This window comes from Periophthalmus magnuspinnatus, chromosome 5 (assembly GCF_009829125.3).
Source record: "Periophthalmus magnuspinnatus isolate fPerMag1 chromosome 5, fPerMag1.2.pri, whole genome shotgun sequence".
Lineage (NCBI taxonomy): Eukaryota > Metazoa > Chordata > Actinopteri > Gobiiformes > Gobiidae > Periophthalmus > Periophthalmus magnuspinnatus.
This window is the reverse complement of record NC_047130.1, coordinates 5,171,052-5,192,626: the sequence shown is the minus strand read 5'-3', so window position 1 is coordinate 5,192,626 and position 21,575 is coordinate 5,171,052. Positions and strand designations below refer to the sequence as shown.

The 21,575-nt window shown below is 37.8% G+C and overlaps 1 protein-coding gene across 1 annotated transcript; it reads left to right on the top strand.

Moving 5' to 3' along the window:
* Window positions 1-551: 551 nt before the first annotated feature.
* On the top strand, window positions 552-20,309 carry LOC117371284 (DDB1- and CUL4-associated factor 1-like). Its single transcript, XM_033966932.2, has 31 exons — window positions 552-731; window positions 1,860-2,050; window positions 2,447-2,523; window positions 3,147-3,220; window positions 3,335-3,448; window positions 3,537-3,674; window positions 4,349-4,867; window positions 5,201-5,302; window positions 5,835-5,993; window positions 6,564-6,743; window positions 6,834-6,943; window positions 8,182-8,266; window positions 8,394-8,563; window positions 9,042-9,166; window positions 9,247-9,320; window positions 9,933-10,091; window positions 10,402-10,557; window positions 10,873-11,213; window positions 11,845-12,103; window positions 12,429-12,706; window positions 13,419-13,617; window positions 14,145-14,227; window positions 14,314-14,398; window positions 14,812-15,045; window positions 16,835-16,928; window positions 17,000-17,104; window positions 17,194-17,267; window positions 17,562-17,645; window positions 18,193-18,342; window positions 19,018-19,192; window positions 19,475-20,309. The coding sequence occupies exons 2-31, from the start codon at window positions 1,866-1,868 to the stop codon at window positions 19,480-19,482; spliced, it is 4,596 nt and encodes a 1,531-aa protein (XP_033822823.1). The 5' UTR covers window positions 552-731; window positions 1,860-1,865; the 3' UTR covers window positions 19,483-20,309.
* The last annotated feature ends 1,266 nt before the right edge of the window (window positions 20,310-21,575 follow it).

The following is a 21,575-nucleotide window of genomic DNA, read 5'->3' as shown; positions in this document are numbered from 1 at the left end:
GCCTAGAGACTTCGCATTAAAATGTCCGTTTGAAATTGTACTTATTAGTACAGTATTTTTGCATAGCCTCAGAAATATTAGTGGCCCTTGAACTGCTAATGGGGATTCTTAGTTTTGATAGAATCAAATTTTAAACATACTAATGACTATGAGGACAGAATGATCATCAGAATAAGCCACAAAATTAAGTTTTGTGACAGTGCATTGTGCTCTCGTGGGATGGATTTACGGGATGGCCTTAATGTCAAGATGACTTTGGCTTCATCTTACTCTAGCCATACATGTTTTTTGTTAAATCCCCTAGATTAGAAGAGAATCTAGAGGATTTAATAGATGGAATAGAGCGTAAATAAAATATAACTAATTGTAGCCTAATTGAATTTTGGTCTTTAACTTATTTGCAGTAAAATTAATTGAAAAGCTATTTGTAAATGAAATCACTTGTTAGCCACAGCACATATGTGTTTGGAGAAAATATGAGATTACAATCAGTGTGTACATTGAACTACAAGTCCCATGAGTTTTTATATGTTTCGTCATCTCGCTGCGACAGACAAACAGTGACGTAGAACTCTGCGCCGGGACAAGTTTGAAAATAAACGTGAAACTTTTCTACCTGAAACATTTACCATCATTTTTTATGTAGTTGAGCATATTTTGTCGATTCAAGTTTATTTTCCACATATGCCAATAAGAGATAATCGTCACAGAGAAACAAAAGTCGTGTTCAGGTGAGTAAACGGCACTTTTAGACACTGTTAGCTCAACTTTGTGCTCGGTGACATGAGGCAGCTGCTGTCAACACGCTGCTGGATCAGTATCTGCGTCATAGCAACCACACGGTCCTGGGTTAGGGCTGTATTTTATCACGAACAGGGCAGATAAAGATAAACTCCCCACAGTGCGAGTTTGAGTAAGTCCACGTCGCTGTATGTAGTGTGATCTGTGTGTTTACCCGCGTTAGCCCGGGTCAGACAGACAGAGGTGCTGTGTGCTGTGGGCAGCTGTCACAGAGGACACCTGTCTGTCTCACCACAACAGTCTTTTCTCTTTTAAACCCGCAGCTAACATGAGATCTCGGCGTAGACTCAGTGAACGACTGGCGGTGAGTGTGTCTGAACTAGGGTCTTGATTCATGGGATATAACTTGGCACCATAAGATTTTACTTGTCACTTTTATTTAACTTAATGATGAAGTAAACTGTTCATTACTATCACTTGTCCTATTTGATCTTCGTGCTCTTTAAGTTTAGATGTAGCTTTTCAAGTTTCAAGATTCAAAATTTCTGTGGCACTAGTTATAATTTCACAAAAAAAACCTTTATACTGACAACAGTTAACAGCTAAAGTAAAAAGGGTTTGGCCATGATGTATACAAATGTGTACATGTTGTGTATGACTAAGTACATGGATTATTTTTGTGATTTGGCTATACAAAAATATCGCATTATCTACTGCTGAAGTCAGGGACATTTAAGACTGAATATGAACAAATATTAGGCTTAAACATAACACAGTAAAAGGAATATTTATTTCTCATTATTAATGGTGAGAATCTGTGATCAAGATAAAGTATTTACAGTTTTCTGAATCTAAATATTGCAAATTAAAACACATAATGTATAATGCATAAATAACAGTAAAGAAATGTAATAAATAAATAAAATAAAAATATAATAACAAGTTTCTATTATACTGTTTTTACAAATTGGTGGAGAAAAAAATCCTGTTAAAATGTTCTGTTTCAAGGCATGTAAATGAACTGAGCACCTAAAAATGAGATGCCTAAATAGTCTGACTTTCAAGTTTTGTAATCCTTATTTCTTTTCTGCCCCCCCCCCCCCCCCCCTCTCCCTCAGGCAGCCATGGCGGGCTCAGATGATGATGCTGCCCTGAGTGCTGTACTGTCCTCTGCTTTGGCCAGCGCTGTGTCCTCTGCCATGGCTGTGGCTCTGGCCAATGACGCCAGGACGGAGATCTCCAGCCTTATCGACCACTGGGAGGACATTCAGAGGGGCTCTACAGAGGAACTGGTCTCCACACTCACCAAGTTAGTACATTAGGGATGGGATAATATCTCAGACATTGCCAGAAGATTCTGCACATATGTGAAAAATGGACTCCCTGTGTGTTTACATTTATTTGGCTGGGATAAAAAAGGGTAAAATACTGGTGAGTTACATTTCTCACAGTTCCAAAGAAGCAGAGCCATGACAGCAAAAATATTAAATAGTAAATCAAAATATACTGTGGCCAATACTGTGAACTGACCCACACAATTTATGTAGTATAAATAATCTCAATGTCTCATTCTTGTGGACCAATCTAGTGTCTTGTGTTGTGGAAATTGTCTTGTTGTACATTTTTCTTTATTAACAACTACATTTGTAAAGACCAGTGTAAAATGTGTTATTATTACTTTGTTAATCCACTTTATTTGTCACAGAATGTCTGAAGTGATTGAACAAGAGACAAGAGAATATCACAAGGGGGACCCTGATCCATTTGATGACCGACACCCAGGTTTTCACCAAATTTCAATGTTTATTTAAATTTCCCAACTCTCTTCTTTTTTTTCCCGTGGTACTCACTGCTGTTTGTACCGGTAATTACTGGTACTTTCTGTAGTACTTACTTCTGTTTGTACTGGTAATTACTGGTATTTTCTGTAGTACTTCTGTTTGTACTGGTAATTACTGGTACTTTCCATGGTACTTACTACTGTTTGTACTAGTAATTACCCTAGTAGTTACCAGTGAGATCGGACAGTATTTTAAAGCCAGACATTATGGGAATTGCACTAGTAATTACTGGTATTTTCTGTAGTACTTACTGCTGTTTGAACTGGTAATTACTGGTACTTTCTGTCATACTTACTGCTGTTTGTACTGGTAATTACAGGTACTTTCTGTGGTACTTACTGCTGTTTGTACTGGTAATTACTGGTACTTTCCCTGGTACTTACTACTGTTTGTACTAGTAATTACCGTAGTAGTTAACAGTGACACTGCACTGTATTTTAAAACCAGACATTATGGTAGTTGCACTGGTAATTACTGGTACTTTCCGTAATACTTACTACTGTTTATAACAGTAATTACTGGTACTTTACGTGTTACTTATTACATTTTTATTTGTCATCACAGGGCGGGCAGATCCAAATTGCATGTTAGGGCGACTACTAAAAACCATCTTTGCAAATGAGGATCTAACTAATGCAGTGAGCACATTTTAATATCTATTCTCTTATCAAAAATGTAACCATCAAGTTAGTTTTACAGCATATTTATTTCTATCGTTTTCAATGTTGACAAATCATCTCTGTCTCCATCAGCTGTTGGACACATACATCTTAAACAGCACAGAACACAGTCTGAACACAGCAGCCTGTCGACTTCTTCAGAACATTGTCCCGGGTTTAGAAACAACTGCTGTCTTTCAAGAGAAGGTACAGTAAGTTTATAAATGTAGATTTGTTTGTCATGAAATTGCTTTTTTAAACTCAAATGTTCACATATATCTCACTTGTTTAACAGGAGGGCCTGGTAGAGAAGTTGTTCACATGGGCCCGTGAAGCAGAGAGGCCCCTGTGTGTCTATGCCACTGGACTGCTGGCTCGAGCCATGAGCAGTCAGGAGGTGGCAGCCAGCTACAGAGAGGAGAACTCTCATCTGGTATGAACACCAAGCCAGGGGTGAACAGGAAATGTGGAAAAAATGGAAAACTCAATGCAGATGCAAAATACTGACATTACTTAACATTTAAAGTCGCAGTTTATGTAGCACACAATGGCTCAATGGCTGGAGCAGTGGTCCCCTAATCCAAAGGACAGAGGGCTGATTCCCACTCGAACCAAGTTCTGTTGTTGTGTCCTTAGGCTTTGCCTACTATGAAAGTGGTGTGGTCAGAGGGGCCGATGGCGGCGATTGGCAGCTGTGGCTATAGTAGTTTACCATCATCGAGTGTGAGGTGAATGAATAATAGTGCATTGAGAAGCTTTGTGGAGTGTGTAAAGTGTAAGGTATAATAATAATAATAATATTATTAAGACATTTTTAAGGAATAATTAACCATTATCAATGTTACAGTACAGTATAATTTAGGTTATGTACTTGGCAATATAGATCCAGGGATGTACTGATTTTTCAGTTGTTATAATAAGGGCTGCAGAAAATACAGAAAACATTGATATCACAAAGTTGGCCCTGAAATAATCAATATTGCAACAATCGAAATCTATCACAGTAACGCTAAGGCTCTCCAACTGCCAGAAGTGTACTGTTTTTTTTTGTTTTTTTATGGAAATACATACAATACAACACATTTTTTTCGTTTTTCAACTTTACAGGTTCCTCTAATGATCAGCCGCCTGCGCAATCTACAGAGAGAAGAGGCCAACAACCAAATACCGCAATCCAACGATCTACCTCCAAACTCTGTGGCCGAAGACCCACAGACCTCATCAGTCCAGACACAAGCTGTGAAAGAGGAAAACAATGGAAAATCCAACAATATCTTCAGTTCCCCGCAGAAAAATTCCAGCAGCAGCGGAGTGAATAACTGTACAGTCTCAGACCAACTATTCCCGAACTCTGTGAATGAAACAAGTTCAGACATGCCAGCAACTGAGAGAAAATGCTTTGTAAAAGGAAAAAGGAAGCTCAAACGGAAGCTAAATTATAACTCATCTGAGCGCGAAGAAGAGACGGAGAGGAGGGAGGAGGGGGAGCAGTCCACCAATGGCGCTTCCTGGTCTGAAATGAGCTCCATGGTGATTGGCTCAGAGTACAGCCTCTCACCTTTGACTCCCGCGATGGAACAGAGGTTGATCTTGCAGTATCTGACGCCATTGGGTGACTACCAAGAGGTATAAAAGAATGGGGTTGCATTTGTCGAAGTAATGTATTTATCGCTTTAATGTGTTTTAACGCAATTTCTAAACAGTTTATAGTCTTTTAAAATAAAGGTAGCATACATTTGTTTAGGAATAGTAGTTTTTTTTATCCAATTAGAGAGCATAATAAGTTCACTTGGGGTTGCCAGATCTATGACAAGTGAAAGTCATTTGTGGTGATATTGTTGTTTCCAAACTAGGCCGATCACAATGGTTAGACAGACATGTTAATTATGTGTGACTTGTTCTTGTAATGAATTAATGAATTGTCAGTTTTTTAATTAAGTGTTAATTATTTTTCCAAAGTTACTGGCCGTCTTCATGCAGATGGAAACACGGACGTTGCTCATGAACTACATAGATCTCAGACAGACCAAGAATGTTCAGCTCACCTTCGATGCTTTGCTGGTGAGGAGATCATACACAAGTTCTGTTTCATGAAAGCGCTGAAACCAGGACTCATAGAACCTCAGTTACATTTGTAACTTTCATTTTATACACACATTCCTAATTTTGTTACTATTATACAAAATCATGTATCATTAAGCTTGTTTATTTTTGTTCAGTATACAGCAAGCAACATCCATTGTGGACAGTTTCATTCACTTTTATCTGAGGTAGCCACTCCCCACACATTCTCTGTCTGTGAGGGAAAGATAAACTAAAATAAACTGAGTGTACAGTTTTCTTTACGTTAGCACTGTTTACACTGTACTCTATAACTATGCATGTGTAAACACATATTTTAATTTAATATTGATTTTACTTTAGACCTTAAAACTAAAGATACCAAATCACTATTGCTAAAATTCATCTTAGTTGCTAAAATTGTCTTATCAACACTAATAAATTATTAAGTTGATGTTTCTAATGTAAAAAAAAAAAAAAAAAAAAAAAATTCTAATGTTAAACCTCTGTCTTTTCTCTTTCCCTCTTCCAGTTCCTTGCCTCTCTCTTGCTCCATAAGAAGTTTGCTGGTGAGTTCATTCTGCATGGAGGCGTCCAGAAACTGTTGGAGATCCCACGGCCCTCGATGGCAGCGACTGGAGTGTCTCTGTGCCTCTACTATCTGGCATACAACCAGGATGCAATGGAGAGGGTAGGGGAACACATTTTTATTCTGTTTATACGAGGTGGAAGATATATCTAAAAATAGATGTTGTTTTGGAGAAATGCAAAATTAAAATGTTGAGTACAATAAAAGTAATTTAACGGCTACCAAAATAACAGATTTAAAATAAAAAAATAACTGAAATATTCAGTGTTACCATATAAAAACATATTTTACAATTTTGTGTTCAATGTTCCGGTCCATTCACATTTTTGCTAAACTTGAACTTCAATCAAGGTATTTACTATTACTTTTTGGAAAATTTCTGATGGATTGCCATAATGTTGTTTTAATATTATCATTGGGAAAATCCAAAAACATTATTCAAAGATTAATATATCTCACTCCTTTAATTAATTCACTCACACACATTAAGCGCCTTCATATTCACAGGGTGGGAAGTGCCTTGCCCAATGCCAACCGTGTGCTCAATGTGTTTAGAAATATGCTATACTGTATAATATATCCTCTATTTGGCTAATATGCTACATAATGTCTATTAAATATCATATTGGATATTGTTGGCTATTATTGCAATTGTTTTGCATCTGACTCCAGGTGTGCATGCTTCCCGGTGGTGTGCTCTCGGAGGTGGTGTCATATGCGCTGTGGCTACTGGAGTCATCCCACTCATCTGGAGTCTGCCATGCCACGATGTTCTTTGCCATCTCCTTCTCCTTCAGGGCAGCGCTGCACCTGTTTGACCAGAAGGATGGTCTACGGCGCCTCGTCAACCTGGTCTGTATACATAACCAGGGATTCACAACTTAAACAAAACCACTAATGTCAGCAAAGTACTATCAGTTATATCATTTTTTCTCCTTGTAGATCAGTACGCTGGAGATTCTAAACTCTGATAATAATTCATCAGCATTGACCGATGACCAGGTGTTTGCATGTCGACAAACAGCCAAACAAACGTCTATGGCTCTGCGCAGGTATAACTATAACTATGGACGATTCTATCATTAAAGGCGATCTACCTGATTTTTACTGTCTTAAAATGTGGAAAATGAGAACTAGTTCATTTTAAACAGTTTGCAATGATTCATTATTGGTCACTTACCTTATGCGTTCCAAGCTTTGTAATTATTCACTGTGATAAGTTTCTAAGTACCCTTCACAACTTTCAGAGGCTAAAGCAGTGTTGTGCCATGATGGTAATGCTACCAAAAACTAGTATGCTAACAGTGCTTTTCTTGTTTAAGTGACAATACAACTTTTTATAATAAATTTCAGATAGTTCTTAGCGACTTATTTTGATTTCAGGAGCTCTTCATACAAGAGCAAGAGCTGCAAGACACCGTTTGGTCAAATACATGAAAGAAAATGTGGTGCAGGGCCTTTAAAGTTTAGATGCACCACTCCCCTTTTTCATTCCTGATATTGTTAAAATACTTGAATTTTAATATGAACTGGTCACTGATCCAAATGTGCTCAGAATTATTATTTGCCATAGTAACTCTGCAACAGTATTGTATGAACTACAAAGTGCAAACATTGCAAATGATTTACAGTGTGAATATTGACCATTATAAAGTTATTAAAATTTGTTGGGCTAACGCTTATTCATATACTTACTCATATCATGAACCCATATCTAGCCCAGTTCATATTTTTGAATCAGACCACATACCAGTATCGGGATCTGTGCAACTAGAACTAGACTCTGTATGCAGTAGCGAATGTTGTTTTTTTGTGTTCCACCATATTTTTATTTTTGTATCTCTTTAACTTTAGACATTTCAGTTTTGGTAAATAGTATTATTTAGTATCACTGTAAAGCTTATTCAGAGATTATTCATAATTAATCATAATCAAATCGAAATGAAAAATGCTAACCCTATATTTTCGATCTGTACAGACATGTTCTGAAATGCCATTATTGTATTTGTTTGCCAGGTCTTGTTGTCACTTCATCTAGACACATTTAAAATGTGAACTTTGAACAAAACTCTATTATTAAATAATAAATCGCAAATCTGCAGTCATCATGCTTGATAGAAAATCACAATTTGATATTTTTCCCCAAATTGGTCAGCCATATTTAGTATAAGAGTTCACTTGCAAGAAACCCTTTTCTTAGGGAGTTATTTTGTCATAGAAGGTCCTAATCCCACCAGTTGCCGGTATTGTTGCTTGTCCTTGACAGCCCATTAAATTGTGTTATTTTTAGGTACTTCGAGGCCCATCTGGCAGTAAAGGTTGAACAAGTGAAGCAGCAGACATCAGATATCGTTCCTCAACAGCCATTTTACAAAGTGAGTCTTTTTGTGTAACTCATTCTCCTGACAGTTTACCCTGTTTTTCCCTACATAACTTGATTGAAAGTATTTATATCACTTTGCTATTTTAACATCTTTATTCTCTACCCATCCCCCGTGTTAGGCCTACACACACACCAGAGAGCAGATGGTGGAGTTGATGGAGTTCCTGATAGAGAGTGGACCTCCTCAGCTTCACTGGGAGCCTGTGGAGGTCTTCTACAAACTGTCGTGTGTACCTTTGATGCTACAGCTCATCTCTGCTGCGTGTGACTGGAGGAACTACAATGGCAGGTAAGGTAACTCGATGTCGAAAAGTGGGCATTCTGTTTCAAGGGATGTTCACCATTTCTGACCATGTGGTTATTAATTTATTATTTATTTTTTAACAATTCCTTATTTATTTTTATATTTGCAGACTAGAAACATTTGTCTCATTGCATGACATACTAACTATCACCTGATTTTGAAGCAAAAGTTAATAATGTTTTTCAATTGTCATGAACAAAAATGGCTTATATTATTAGTGCAAGTATTTTTTTTTAATCATATTTAGAAAAGATGATTGTATCTGCTTGTTTCTGAACTCAAAAACCTTCTTTTTAAAGCCTGATTTATTATTATTTAGATCATATCAGTCCAGAGTAAGAGCAGGGAGTGGCATTCAGTTAATTGTTGGAGAGGGGAATCAATCAATACAAATTCTGTGGTTATATGACCTTTTTAAAAATGACTCAACATCCACATGGTTTTGTGTTGTCTTTGTTTCCAGGGGCGATGTGGTGCGTTATTTGCTGGACGTCTTGGCCATTCTGACAGTGGTTCCCAAAGTGCAGCTGGTGCTGGCTGAGACGGTGGATGTCCAGGATGAGAACAGGTCCACTGTGGCCACTGTGGGTCAGTGTCATGTTTCTGTTGCTGTGCATTTGATTCATTAGCTCTTTTGAAGGCATACATTTTTCCCCTGTCGTCTATAGGCATGAGCATCATTTTGGGAGTTGCAGAAGGCGAGGTGTTGAACGATGCGGAAATTCAGAAATCTGCGTTACAGGTCATTCTACTTTCGATTCACTTTTCAATACTTTTTAGCCCTTATAATAGGCCATACTTGCTCACTTGGTAGCATTTGTCCACTGATCTGGCAATTCATATCCCGCTCATAACATAAACATAAACAACATAAATATCACTGGTTGAGTGGTCAGATCCACAGACCCACAGGTTGGCGGTGCAGTTCCAGTTTCCACAGATGAATGTTTTTTGATGTGCCCTTGGGCAAGACACTTAACCCACCCCCCCAGTGTCTGTGCACACTTTTTTATGAATGTGCGTGTGAATGGGTGAGTGGTTCCTTGATGCAAGCTCCTTTGAGTGCCTTGAAGGTTGGAAAGTGCTATATGAAAGTGTGACTATTTATCATTTTAACATAAATCTTTATGCAAAATTTGTATTTTTGTTCTAATCCTTTAATGTCCCTTCAGTGCTCAAATTGCCTTCTCTACACAGTTTTAGTGCTAATTGTTGTTGTCTTGCTGTTATTAAGTAATTTGTATACTGACAGTCTTGAAAGCTAAGGAGTCCCAAAGTAGTTTAAAGAAAATAGACTTTTAATTTGCACTACTTCTCTATTATTATCATATTTCCTTGATGTTGTGGTCGACAGGTTATCATAAACTGTGTGTGTGCTCCAGACCAAAGTCATGCAGTCGGGGCATTTCCCATAAGCCCCCTCAGACCCTCTGTCCTCCAGCACCTCGACTCCCCCCACAACAGGGTACTAGCCCATATGTGGCAGGTGGTCCAGAACAACAACGGAATAAAGGTACAAAAAAGTACATGGCTAGATAGTGTATCTATGATTATTAACTTGGTAAAATGCTTATTAAATTAATCATCATTAGATTGGTTAGTTTTTGCTGCTCAGATACAGACTTCTTCAGGTTGTTGTTTCTTGCTCTTATTGAGAATAAAATTTTTATTTATTTTTTAAAATGTAGTACTTACTAGTTTCAGTTAAGTTATGTAGGTATCCTAGTTAAAGCCTGGATTAAGTTTAGTTTGAGTGAATGAATACCTCTTTAAATAAATCAGGGATAGAATTGATATGAAATGTTGAACCGTATCATCCTCAGGTGTTGCTCTCTCTGCTGTCTGTAAAAGTGCCCATAACAGACGCAGACCTGATTCGAACTCTGGCCTGCAAAGCTTTGGTGGGACTCTCTCGCAGCTCAGCGATCCGGCAGATTATAGGCAAACTGCCCCTCTTCTCCAGTGGACAGATACAGCAGGTGAGTGTGGACATGTCAGTGTGGAAGTGAGTTTTTTCAGTCAGAGGGACTTAAAAGTGCATATGAGAGGTTTTCATGTGTTTCTAAATATGACTTGGTTTGGCGGGATAGTACATGTGGTAAATGTTCATCATAGTTTTAAATCAGTCAAGTGGCAGTTTGTGGGGAAAAAAGCGTAAAAGACAAGTTAAAAAATACAAGTAGTGCTGAGCTCCAAAACAGAATACCTCTGCCTGTGCAGAAAACTCCAACCAAAATGCAGGGACAATTTATCCTCAAAAATGTTCACAATAAGTTTATTTATTTACTTTCCAGCTAATGAAGGAGCCAGTGCTGCAGGACAAACGCAGTGAGCATGTTCGTTTCTGCCGCTATGCTGCTGAGCTGACAGAGAGGATCTCAGGAAAGCCCCTCCTCATGGGCACCGACGTGTCCCTGTCCCGCCTGCAGAGGGCCAATGTGGTGGCCCAGACTCGCATCGCCTTTTCAGAGAAAGAACTGCTCGTGCTTATCCGGAATCACCTAATGAACAAAGGTCTGCATGACACGGCCAACCTGCTGGTGAAAGAAGCCAATCTCAACCTAGGACTCCTCTGCCCAAATGCCCCCGCATTTACCCCAACATCTGTGTGCCCAGTGATGCCAAGGACTCACAGGTATGAATGTCATGGTATCAAACTTTAGTGTTATTTTAAGTGTGAGGAAAAAACACCATGATGTAACGATTAATCACAATTATTATCACCATGACCAAACAACTGTGAAATATTTAATTTCCTTAAATTTTCATTATCTATTATGTTACAGTGTGTAGGCTTATCGAAAATAAATACTAATACTATAATACTAATCGATACAAAAACTAATTGAAATTAGATACTTATTTGAGCAGGTATCGATACAAAAAAAAAAATCACATTCACAGGACAGAAGTGAACCTTTCCTGAATAGCTTTAGACTGATCTTGAGCTGTATCAGAACAAGTATAACCACCATGACCACATAGATAAGTAAGTATACATCCATGGTATTGAGTTTATTCCTTAGTAAAGGCATCAAGTTCGAAATTTTGTTATTGTGAGTATGTGACTAGCATTCAGAAAATTTTATTTCACAAAGCTGTATTAAAGTTGAGGTGACAAAAACAGCCAGATAAAAAGCACTGTACATGATTTGTACTATTTTGGAGTAAAGATTAAATCGAAATGACTATTTTTTAGCTCTTAAGATTATATTGTGACCTAAATAATTAAGGTAATTGATTAACCTAATCATCCCCACTTCCAGGTTCTCCGACGGCCATCTTGGATCCTCTCCCTTAGTGACCCCGACCCTTCCTGCCCCCTCCACGCCCTGTTCCTCACGCTCCTCACAAGTGTCCCATGCAGCATCATCTCATCACCAGCACAACAGCACACCACATTCTCAGGGGTCATCCAGGGTCGGACGCATTTTATTTACCCGTGAGCGACTTATGCCTCCATGCACATCAGGGAAGAAGCTCAAACCACTGAAGCAGAAATCTGATCATGGAGCTTTTATACAGGTGAGGATAATACAGTAGGGTTGTTAAAAGTATCAAAAATCAGATACTAATTGATACTAAAACTGTTATCAAAACTGCTTAAATGCGTATTTAGTTATCAGTTCTAAAAAAAAAATCATTCACAGGACAGAAATTAGCCTTTCCTGAATAGCTTTAGAACTATCTGTATATAAGACCACATAGACTAGTATATGCCCATGGACCACTATGAAACCACCAGTGACTCACCAGTTACATAGATATAAGACCACATGGTAATATAAAAGAAAGTACTATTATTTAATGTTGAAAATCATATTCTATTGGCTGTTCCTCTTGCTCTCAGACTCCAGCCATGAAGAAGCAGTTTGAGCGGCACCTGCCCTCCCCTCCCACGCTGGACAGTATCATTACAGAGTATCTAAGAGAACAACATGCGCGCTGTCCCAACCCAGTCACCACCTGCCCCCCGTTCTCACTCTTTGCCCCTCACCGCTGCCCAGAGCCAAAGCAGCGTAGACAGGCCTCACCCAACTTCACAGCCCGCCTCGGGAGCAGGATGCTATATCCCAAATATGGAGGAGTGGACAGAGGCTCCCTCGATAGGCATCTCATATTTAGCAGGTAACTAATGTAATGGATCGATTAGCACTGCACTAAATGTTGTTCCAAAAGCTACTATACTAAAAATTTGTAACTATACCAACAAATGAATTTATTGAAGAACAGAAATGGTGTGTCATCATGTTGCATAGGCATGTTTATTTCATTGTCTGCTTCAAGGGCATTTAGTGTACATTTCTTCACATGCTACAGTGACATGTTTGATACATTTGTTTTAATTTAATCAACTTTGCCGATGTATAAATATGTTCCATGTGAAATGAGGGTGTTCGAGGGGTCGTGGGTGCAGATTAACAGCCATGTTTTTGTCATGTCTCAAATCATCAGTTGCTGCAGTTATTTAAATATTCATCCATTCCATCCATTTTAAGAAGTTAAAATGGTACTTTAGGCCACCTGTATCTGAAATGCATTAAGTTTGTATTTTGCTCTTCTCTTAGATGCTAATAATGCTCTTGGATGGGTTTAAAATGTGAACTCTTAATCAGCAAATTGCTAATATTGCTCAGTACTAGTTGTTAGTACAACACATTTTTAATAATGAAGCTATATATTTGATGATAATGGCATACTGTAGCACTTGGGTAGGTTTGTCTGGCTTGTAAAGTGCAGTTTAAATCCAAGCCATTATTCACTTACACTATTTCTTGTATTACTCTTATACTTCTTGTCGACTACATTGTGTGATTTTTTTTTATTTTTTTCTGCACAGATTTCGTCCCATGTCTGTTTTCCATGAAGGTCCTGGAGATGAAAGCGACTTCACATGTTGTGCCTTTTCGGCCCGAGAACGCTTCCTTATGTTGGGGACGTGTTCGGGACACCTCAAATTCTTCAACGTGTTCACAGGAGAGGAAGCTGCGAACTACACCTGCCACAACTCTGCCATCACTCACCTCGAACCATCCAGAGTATGTACAGTAGAGTTTTGTCTAGGAGTAAAAAAAAAAAAAGTATGTCAGTATTTAGTCCAATTAGTAAATATAAAGCACTTTGTAGTATTGGCCATGCATGTAAAATGAAAAATAAAGGTGCACAGTAGCTTTTAGTTGAGTAATTAGTAAAATGGTAATCATTTATAGACTTTTTGTAACCCTCCTCCACTGCTTGCTTGTCACAAGGAGTCCCCCAAGGTTCAGTGCTTGGTCCTGTCTTGTTCATCTAGTGTTCCCTTCCACTTTGTAACTTTATCCATTATCATGGCTTGTATAACTTTCATGTTTAAAAATGCATAAAAACAAAGTTACACATTCATTATGGTTCATTTATTGAAATTAGAAATGACAGGATCGTAGAGGTATTGCAGAAACATGGATTTTGAGGACTGTTGACCATTCAAAATATATAATCGTTAGTTTGAATAGTTATTGCTATGGCAACCCTCCTAACTTTTCATCATTCTGAAACCCATGGATATCTTTGCAAATGTGCTTTTTAGGATGGGAAGTTGCTGCTGACCTCTGCGTCTTGGAGTGTTCCTTTGTCTGCCCTCTGGAGTCTGGATGGAGTCTTCACTCTCAAGTACAACTACCAAACACACATATTCACAGATTTGTAGTTACTCATAAGATGTAGCTGATGAAAACAGTGCTATTTTCTCCTTTTAGAAGCTCATTTGTGAATGACCACTACGTAGAGTTCAGTAAGCTCTCTCAGGACAGGGTCATCGGCACTCATGATCACGTTGCCAATGTAAGTGAAATTATATGTTGTTGGGTTTTCTTTTCTTGCTTCTTCTTCCTTCTATTTTTCGTCTTGTTGTAGCCATTTACTGTCTTTCTTCCTGGCAGTGTTTAGGAAGACATCTTAAAATAATTACCCTTAAATATGGTTGCATCTTTTTATTTCTATGAATTCATGCAGTTAGCTTAGCCTCCACCTCTAAAATGTTTACACACTATCACATTAAATAAGTATTTATCATGTTTTGAGTAGATTTAGACTATTCAGGGTATACGTGAAGCCTTGAAATGATCTAGAATGTGTCAAATATATCTTGTTCTGATCAGACTGAAAAAATAGATCTGAACTATTGGCAGGTGACTTTTCAAATCAAGATAAAATCTAAAATTTGAACAATTTTAACTGTCCATTTTGCTGCACAGATTTATGACATCCAGACTGGACAGATGATCAGGACCCTGTATGACCCTGCGCTCTCCAATAACTATAAGCGGAACTGTGCCACATTTAACCCTTCTGATGACCTGGTGCTAAACGACGGCGTGCTGTGGGACGTCCGTGCCTCCAACGCCATTCATAAGTTTGACAAGTTTAACACCAACATCAGCGGTGTCTTCCATCCCAGCGCCTTAGAAGTCATCATCAACACAGAGATTGTATCCTTTTCAACTGCAGTTTAATGAAGGCCCTGTACCCATGTATTTGAGCTGTACATTGTATAAGATACTCTTGAGGTCAAAATAAATCCACTGTGCACTGACAGCATCCAATTAGAAAGCATTTTACTGTCCCATAATCAGGAAGTGCTTGCTCACATGCGACTTGTTGGTAGCTTTACAATCACCTCAAAATTCTGCCCGGTGTCTGAGAGTTGTCAGAGCGCTTATAAACTCATGGCAATGAATAGTTAAGAATACTTTGGACTGTTCGGAATACTCAAGGTAAGTGAGGAATAACTCTGAATCACTGTAATCCTTCTAAAATGAACTCATTCTGTTACACGTTTTTAAAACAGTATTATCACATTGCCTGGATCTAAAGCCAAAAATTTTAGTACAGGCGTGTGTGCCACAACTTTGCCTATTTTGTTCACCCTATTTACAAATGATTTTGTTGCCTGGCTGACTGTTCCGACATTCACAACATTTTCAGATGACTCGATAATTGTGAGCCTTCTTAACAATAATGACTGTATTTCCACCCTCGATAAAGAGATGAGCTCTGTCTTGGTGCAATGAGCATCAGTTCTTTCTTAATGTAAATAAAACCAAAACGATGGTGCTTGACCCTTGAACTCTGCAAACTCGCAATCCTGTTGTCATCTTTTAAATATTTGGGTGTGTATATCAACGACTTGTTCAAATGGAATTTACATGTTGACTTTCTTTGTTTAAAGTTGTCCCAGAGGCTTCACTTTTTAAGGAGACTTAGGCTATTTGATGTGAGCACAAAAATCACAACCTGTTTTTATAATGCTGGTGGAAAGACTTAATTTCTACAGTATGGTTGCCTGGTTCGATTCTTTAACTGTCCAATGTAAAACTAAACTTGAAAAACTGGTAAATAAGGCCATGAAGTTGATTGAATGGAAAGAGTTTCCTTCTCTACAGGACATTTTTCAAAACTCTGTGCTTGCTCAGGCCAAACAAATTGTCGGGCACCCCTCTCACCTGTTGCATAGGGAATATGAAATACTTCTGTTAGGCAGGCGCTGTCAAGTGCATAACTTTAAGAGTAACAGATATAAACTCTCATTTGTGTCAACTTCAGTTGCCCTCTTGAACAAATCTCCTCAACAAAGGCACACTTAAGTCACTTTATATCCAATGTACTTCAGTATATGTGTTGTATTTATGTCTTTTTTTGAATTATATTTGTGTAATAGGGCTGATGCAATAACTTGGACACTTAATTTTTGTGCAGTGCACAAAATGGACAATGGACATTAATAATGGACACTTCCGTTGAGCTCTGACAGTTGCTATCTCTGACTGTAGTTTGAGGTATGAATTTTAAGCTATGGCAGTGAGCTCAAGACAAATTTTCCCTTTGGGATAATAAAGTGTATTTATTCTACCTCGCATTTATTCATCATACTGTTAAAAATACCTTGTGAGAAAGCTTTTTAGGACATTCTGAGGAGCATTCCAGGCAATGTAATAATATCTCTATGGGGTCAAGCAGGTGGCATACCCTCCACTAGAAATGTTACATGGTGCACTTTAAATTATTTTCACTAGATTTAATTTGGCCATCAAAGTAGAGTAGAAATCTGTTTTGCCTTTAGTATAAAAAAAATGTCTAGAAAATGGTAAAAAGTCAAGGATTTGCCACTGGCTTTTCAGACAGAATGTTTAATAGTTTTTTATTCTGTAATTTCCTATAGAACGTTCTGCAATAGTTGCATTTCTAATAATAAAGTATTACCCTTAACCAGAGCTGCAGTGGGACCTACGGACTTTTCATTTGTTGCGCACTGTCCCAGCTTTAGACCAATGTCGCCTTGTCTTCAACAGCAACGGCACAATAATATACGGAGGTAAGCATTGCCATGCAGTCGGTGCAGTTTTTATACATTTTTTTTGTCTAACTGGAGTTTTCTGTCTGTAGCCATGCTCCAGGCCGATGATGACGATGACTCCGTAGACCAGCAGATGAAAAGTCCATTTGGATCCTCCTTCAGGACATTTGATGCTACAGACTACAAACCTATTGGTAAGATTCACTATGAATTGAAGTTTTTACATATAGAAACAGTGTGGTAATTTATTATCATCTAAATTATGTACATTATTTTTATGCAGCCACTGTGGATGTGAAGAGGAACATTTTTGACCTGTGCACTGACAGTAAAGATTGCTATGTAGCTATTATTGAGGTATATGGACATTACCTCTCTTTCCCAATCAATTTATTTCTCTCCCTCACGCTCTTTCTCCCCTCCTCTCTTTTTGTCCCTCTCTCACCCTTTCCATCTCTATCTCTCTCTCCCTCTCTCATCCTGTCTCTCTCTCCCTGTCTTACCCTCTCCATCTCTGTCTCCATCTCCCTGTTCTCCTCTCCCTCTCTCAGCTTCCCTTTCTCACCCTCTTTTCCTCTCTCTCCCTCTCTTGCTCCATTTTTCTTTTCTCGGACCACTCTTACATATTTTATTTTGTAATCAAATCTGTAGAATCTGGATGGCCTGAGTTTGGACACTGTTTGCCGATTATATGAAGTCGGGCGACAGAAACTCGCTGAAGAGGGCGATGATGAGGTATGTAATCATCTTAAATAGATTATTAAACTAACTGTGCAAATGAGCAGAGGTGTTTTAGGTGTATGATTTAAATATAATACCTTGAAATTACATTTAAATGACACATTATGCAAAATTGACTTGAGCTCCTTCACCTGGAGTTCTGTTTTGCTTCATTTTTTTCTGAGCACTCAAGTGCTTTGTTTGCATTTAGCTCCAGATTGTTGTGTCACAGGTAAAAATCAGAAGTTTCTAAGTCCATAAACCATCACCAGACTCATTCCACAACGAACACATGGCTCTGTTAGCATCGCATTCACACGGCCTAAATGATTCGTTTCCTTTCTCTTGTTCGTTTCGTTTCTTCTTGTTCATTCCCGTGGCTGACAGCAGAGGGAGCTCTAACACCAAAATACTTCATTAGAAACAAAGATGTAGTTAATAAAGTGTTTTCCAAATGTAGACAATATTTGAAATACTTATCCCAAGGTGACAAAAAACATGTTTAAAAGGGAATTGAAGCCATAAGAATGTGTAATATGGTATGTAATATGTTTTTCTTTAGGAGGAGGAGGAGCAAGATGCAGATGACTCCTCTGACTCTTCTGATGATGATGACGATGATGACATAGACACTGACCCTCTGATCGAAGAACTGGCCGGAGACGACAACCCAGAGAACGACGAACAGCCAGCAACCCCCACCGAGGATGAGGTGTGTGTCTGCGTGCCCTGCATAGTCCATTCATACTACAGCTTAATTGTATAATTTTTTTTAAATAATGGTTATTTGTCTTTTTCATTTTTACCTACTACTGAGTTATTCAAAAACATCCTCAACTTTGATAATTCAGTGTGCCAGCTGTTAGCTTATATTAATAACAAATATAAGAAGGTGCACCATGTCATTTCTCTGTCTCTATAGTGATGTTATTGCTTTGCTTGAAATGTTCCACAGTACATTAAGCTTATCGAGCATTTATTCATTTTCTGGTGTATTTATTGCTCAGTGATGCCATGAGAAACCTGCATTTTTACAAATTTGGTAATGTCACCTGTGAAGTTTAATGCAATACTGTGGAACATTCCAAGTAAAACAATATCTCCATGGAGACAAGCAGCAAAATTACATAATGCAACTTTGGTTATTTGGAGAGCCTCTCATTATAGTTGATATATAAACTGAATATATGTACGTCCTTGTACATTTTAATTTAGAGTTCAAACAGAGCAATGTCGACCATTTCTGCCTGTGCGTCCATCTCTGTCAGATTTTATGACTAAATGAATGATTATCTGCTCTGCTCTGTCAATGGTATTTGTGATTTTGTTGATTTTACATTTTGTAGTAAGAATTGCAGTGTTGTGATTTATAATGTGACTGTTGCAGATCGCTCGTCTCCTGGGATATGACGTAGATGAGGAGGCTGAGGGGGGCAACAGGGATAACGAGGAAAACGAGGAAGATAATGATGATGATGATGAAGATGACAGTGATGACTCCAACAACAACTCTGACTACAACCCTGACGCGAGCTCGTCAGAGGAAGATGACATTTACAACTGTAAGTCCACTTTAAACTTGTACTAGCAGTAGTAGTAGTATTAGAGATAACAATAGTAATAAAATAGTAGTTGTAGTTGTAGAAGTAACAGTAGCTTCAGTTGTTGGCAGCATTAGCGTTACATCAAAATAAGAACTTTATGTAGGTCTATATTCTTTTTTAATCTCAAATACTAGACTTGCGTAGCATATATGTGCCTGGTTTTATTTTCTACCTTGATTTTTGCTTTCCCTTTACAGTATCTTTTCAGATATGATACACATATTTTGTTCTGTGTTCCAGGGCTATAGGGTAAGCCAAAGGAATCTCAACCTCCTCAGCACTTAAACTGGACTGACAACTATTATCATAACTGAACCAAGCAGAAAGCTTTGACTGAATTCATAAGTTTGTCCAATCCTAGTTCATTACTCTCTGTTTGTATTCTGAGAAGGGTCAATACAGGTTTGAAAGAAAATATTTAAATGTATATGCTGCAGTCCACATGAGACGATAAAGACGGTTCTACAAACAAACTGACAAACTGTTTGTACTGGGCAATAACCAGGCATGTTGTGAATACATGTGAAATATCTCTGTATTTTCATATTAAGAGATTCAAGTTATGAATAAAAATCTCAGTTTGTATCCTGTATTTTAAATTAGTCATGGGGATTATGTAAATATTGATTTCCAATGTTTTACTTTCCTGTACAAGGTCTTGGCCCCACTTTTATAAGTTTCATAGTTTATGTCAGTGGGCTTAATCATCACTTTTAGTTCAGATCTGGACTATAGCCATACTGTACATAATACATTGTTTAATGTTGCCTGAACATTAGAATTTCAATAGGATGTTCATAATATTTATGATGTTCTCTTCTGCCCTCTTTGCTTTACAGTCTGGTTGCCACAGTGAATTGAAATGCCTTTGTGTGCATTAAATTTGATCATTGGGGATCAGTTTGAGATGCCCTTCTCTGGGCGTTGTCTTTGGCTTGTATTTGGGACAAGGTACAGTCTGATGAATTATGCAAAACAGCTGGGATGTGCAAAAATATAGGCCCCAAAAATCTGGCAAGTTAAGTCCTAAAGTACAATTCCACCTTGTCAATCATTTTCCACGTATGAAATTCCAACACATGAAACCCTCGTGTGAGAAGGTTTATGTTTAACAGGCTCCTCTCTGTGACTGTCCACTGGTGCATTAGTGGGTCAAGTGATGGACTGCTCCTTTTCACACTATGATCTCCAGAGATTTTTGTTAGTAATTTGTTCAGAACAAAACTAAAAGCAATTATTTGTTGTTATTAAGTGACAATAACTTAGTAAAGTTAACTGTAAACTTCTTAGTAAACTGTAAAAACAACTTCAGGGAAATACCAATTTCAAAAGTGACATTTGTACCAACACTAGGCCAATAAAAGGCTGATCTTATAGACTATGTGGAAGGTTTATTAGTGCATATGAACTTCCACTTTTCAAATTAAGAAAGCAAGAATAAAGGCAGGGTTGAGCTGAAATTATCATAATAATTTCAAGTGGGGAAACATTTAAGCTCCAGTCTATGTATATTTATTTGAAGATTAGGTTTATATTTGACCCAGATTCATATTTTGAAGGAAATAAACAATCCATTTGACATCTTGAATTCGCCCATCTTTGGAAACCAACAGAACAAGTCAGTTCAAGATTGAAAAAAAAAGGGACAATAATTCTGTCCATCGATTATTAAAGAGTATTGGAAAGTGGAGTTTTAAACTAGTAATGATTAAACCATCCACTAGAGGGCTGTGCTAAGGTGCTCAAAATGTAGCCCACACTAATGCAGTGACACTAAAAGAGATCTGAGCTTTTGAAGTTTCTAAAATGTAAAGTATAAATTGACCTTAATGAGACTGAAGTGACAGATTTGTCTTTTTGTGAGTGCTGCTAATTTTGATCTTTAAAATGTGGCCTTTTATGTTGTTTCTGCCTGTAAACATCTCTTACACAACATCTTACTTCTTTCTTCTCTCAGAGTCATTTGTTTGTCCAGTCTTGTGACTTCCTCTCTCTTCCACAGTGAATGGGCCTTGACTGGACCAGAATGCTAAATTGTTGAGTTTTTGTTTCAAGATGTTTTTACTTTTAAATGAGGATTGTTATAAGGTCACTAGATCAATATAACAAATTAGCTGACCCATTTCCTAACAAATAATGAAGTTCAACATTTGTAGTTGCAAATTCAGTTTGCAAAATTATTTTAAAAACATTAAGCAGCCCAGTTATATCAGCCCCTGAAATTTTGACCTCAAACTCTAGACTTTCATGAATACAACTTTGTAGTAAATACCACTCAGAAAGACAGAAAGAGCATCTGACATAATGAATCAGCCAAATCCCTAAATGACAAGAGCAGTAA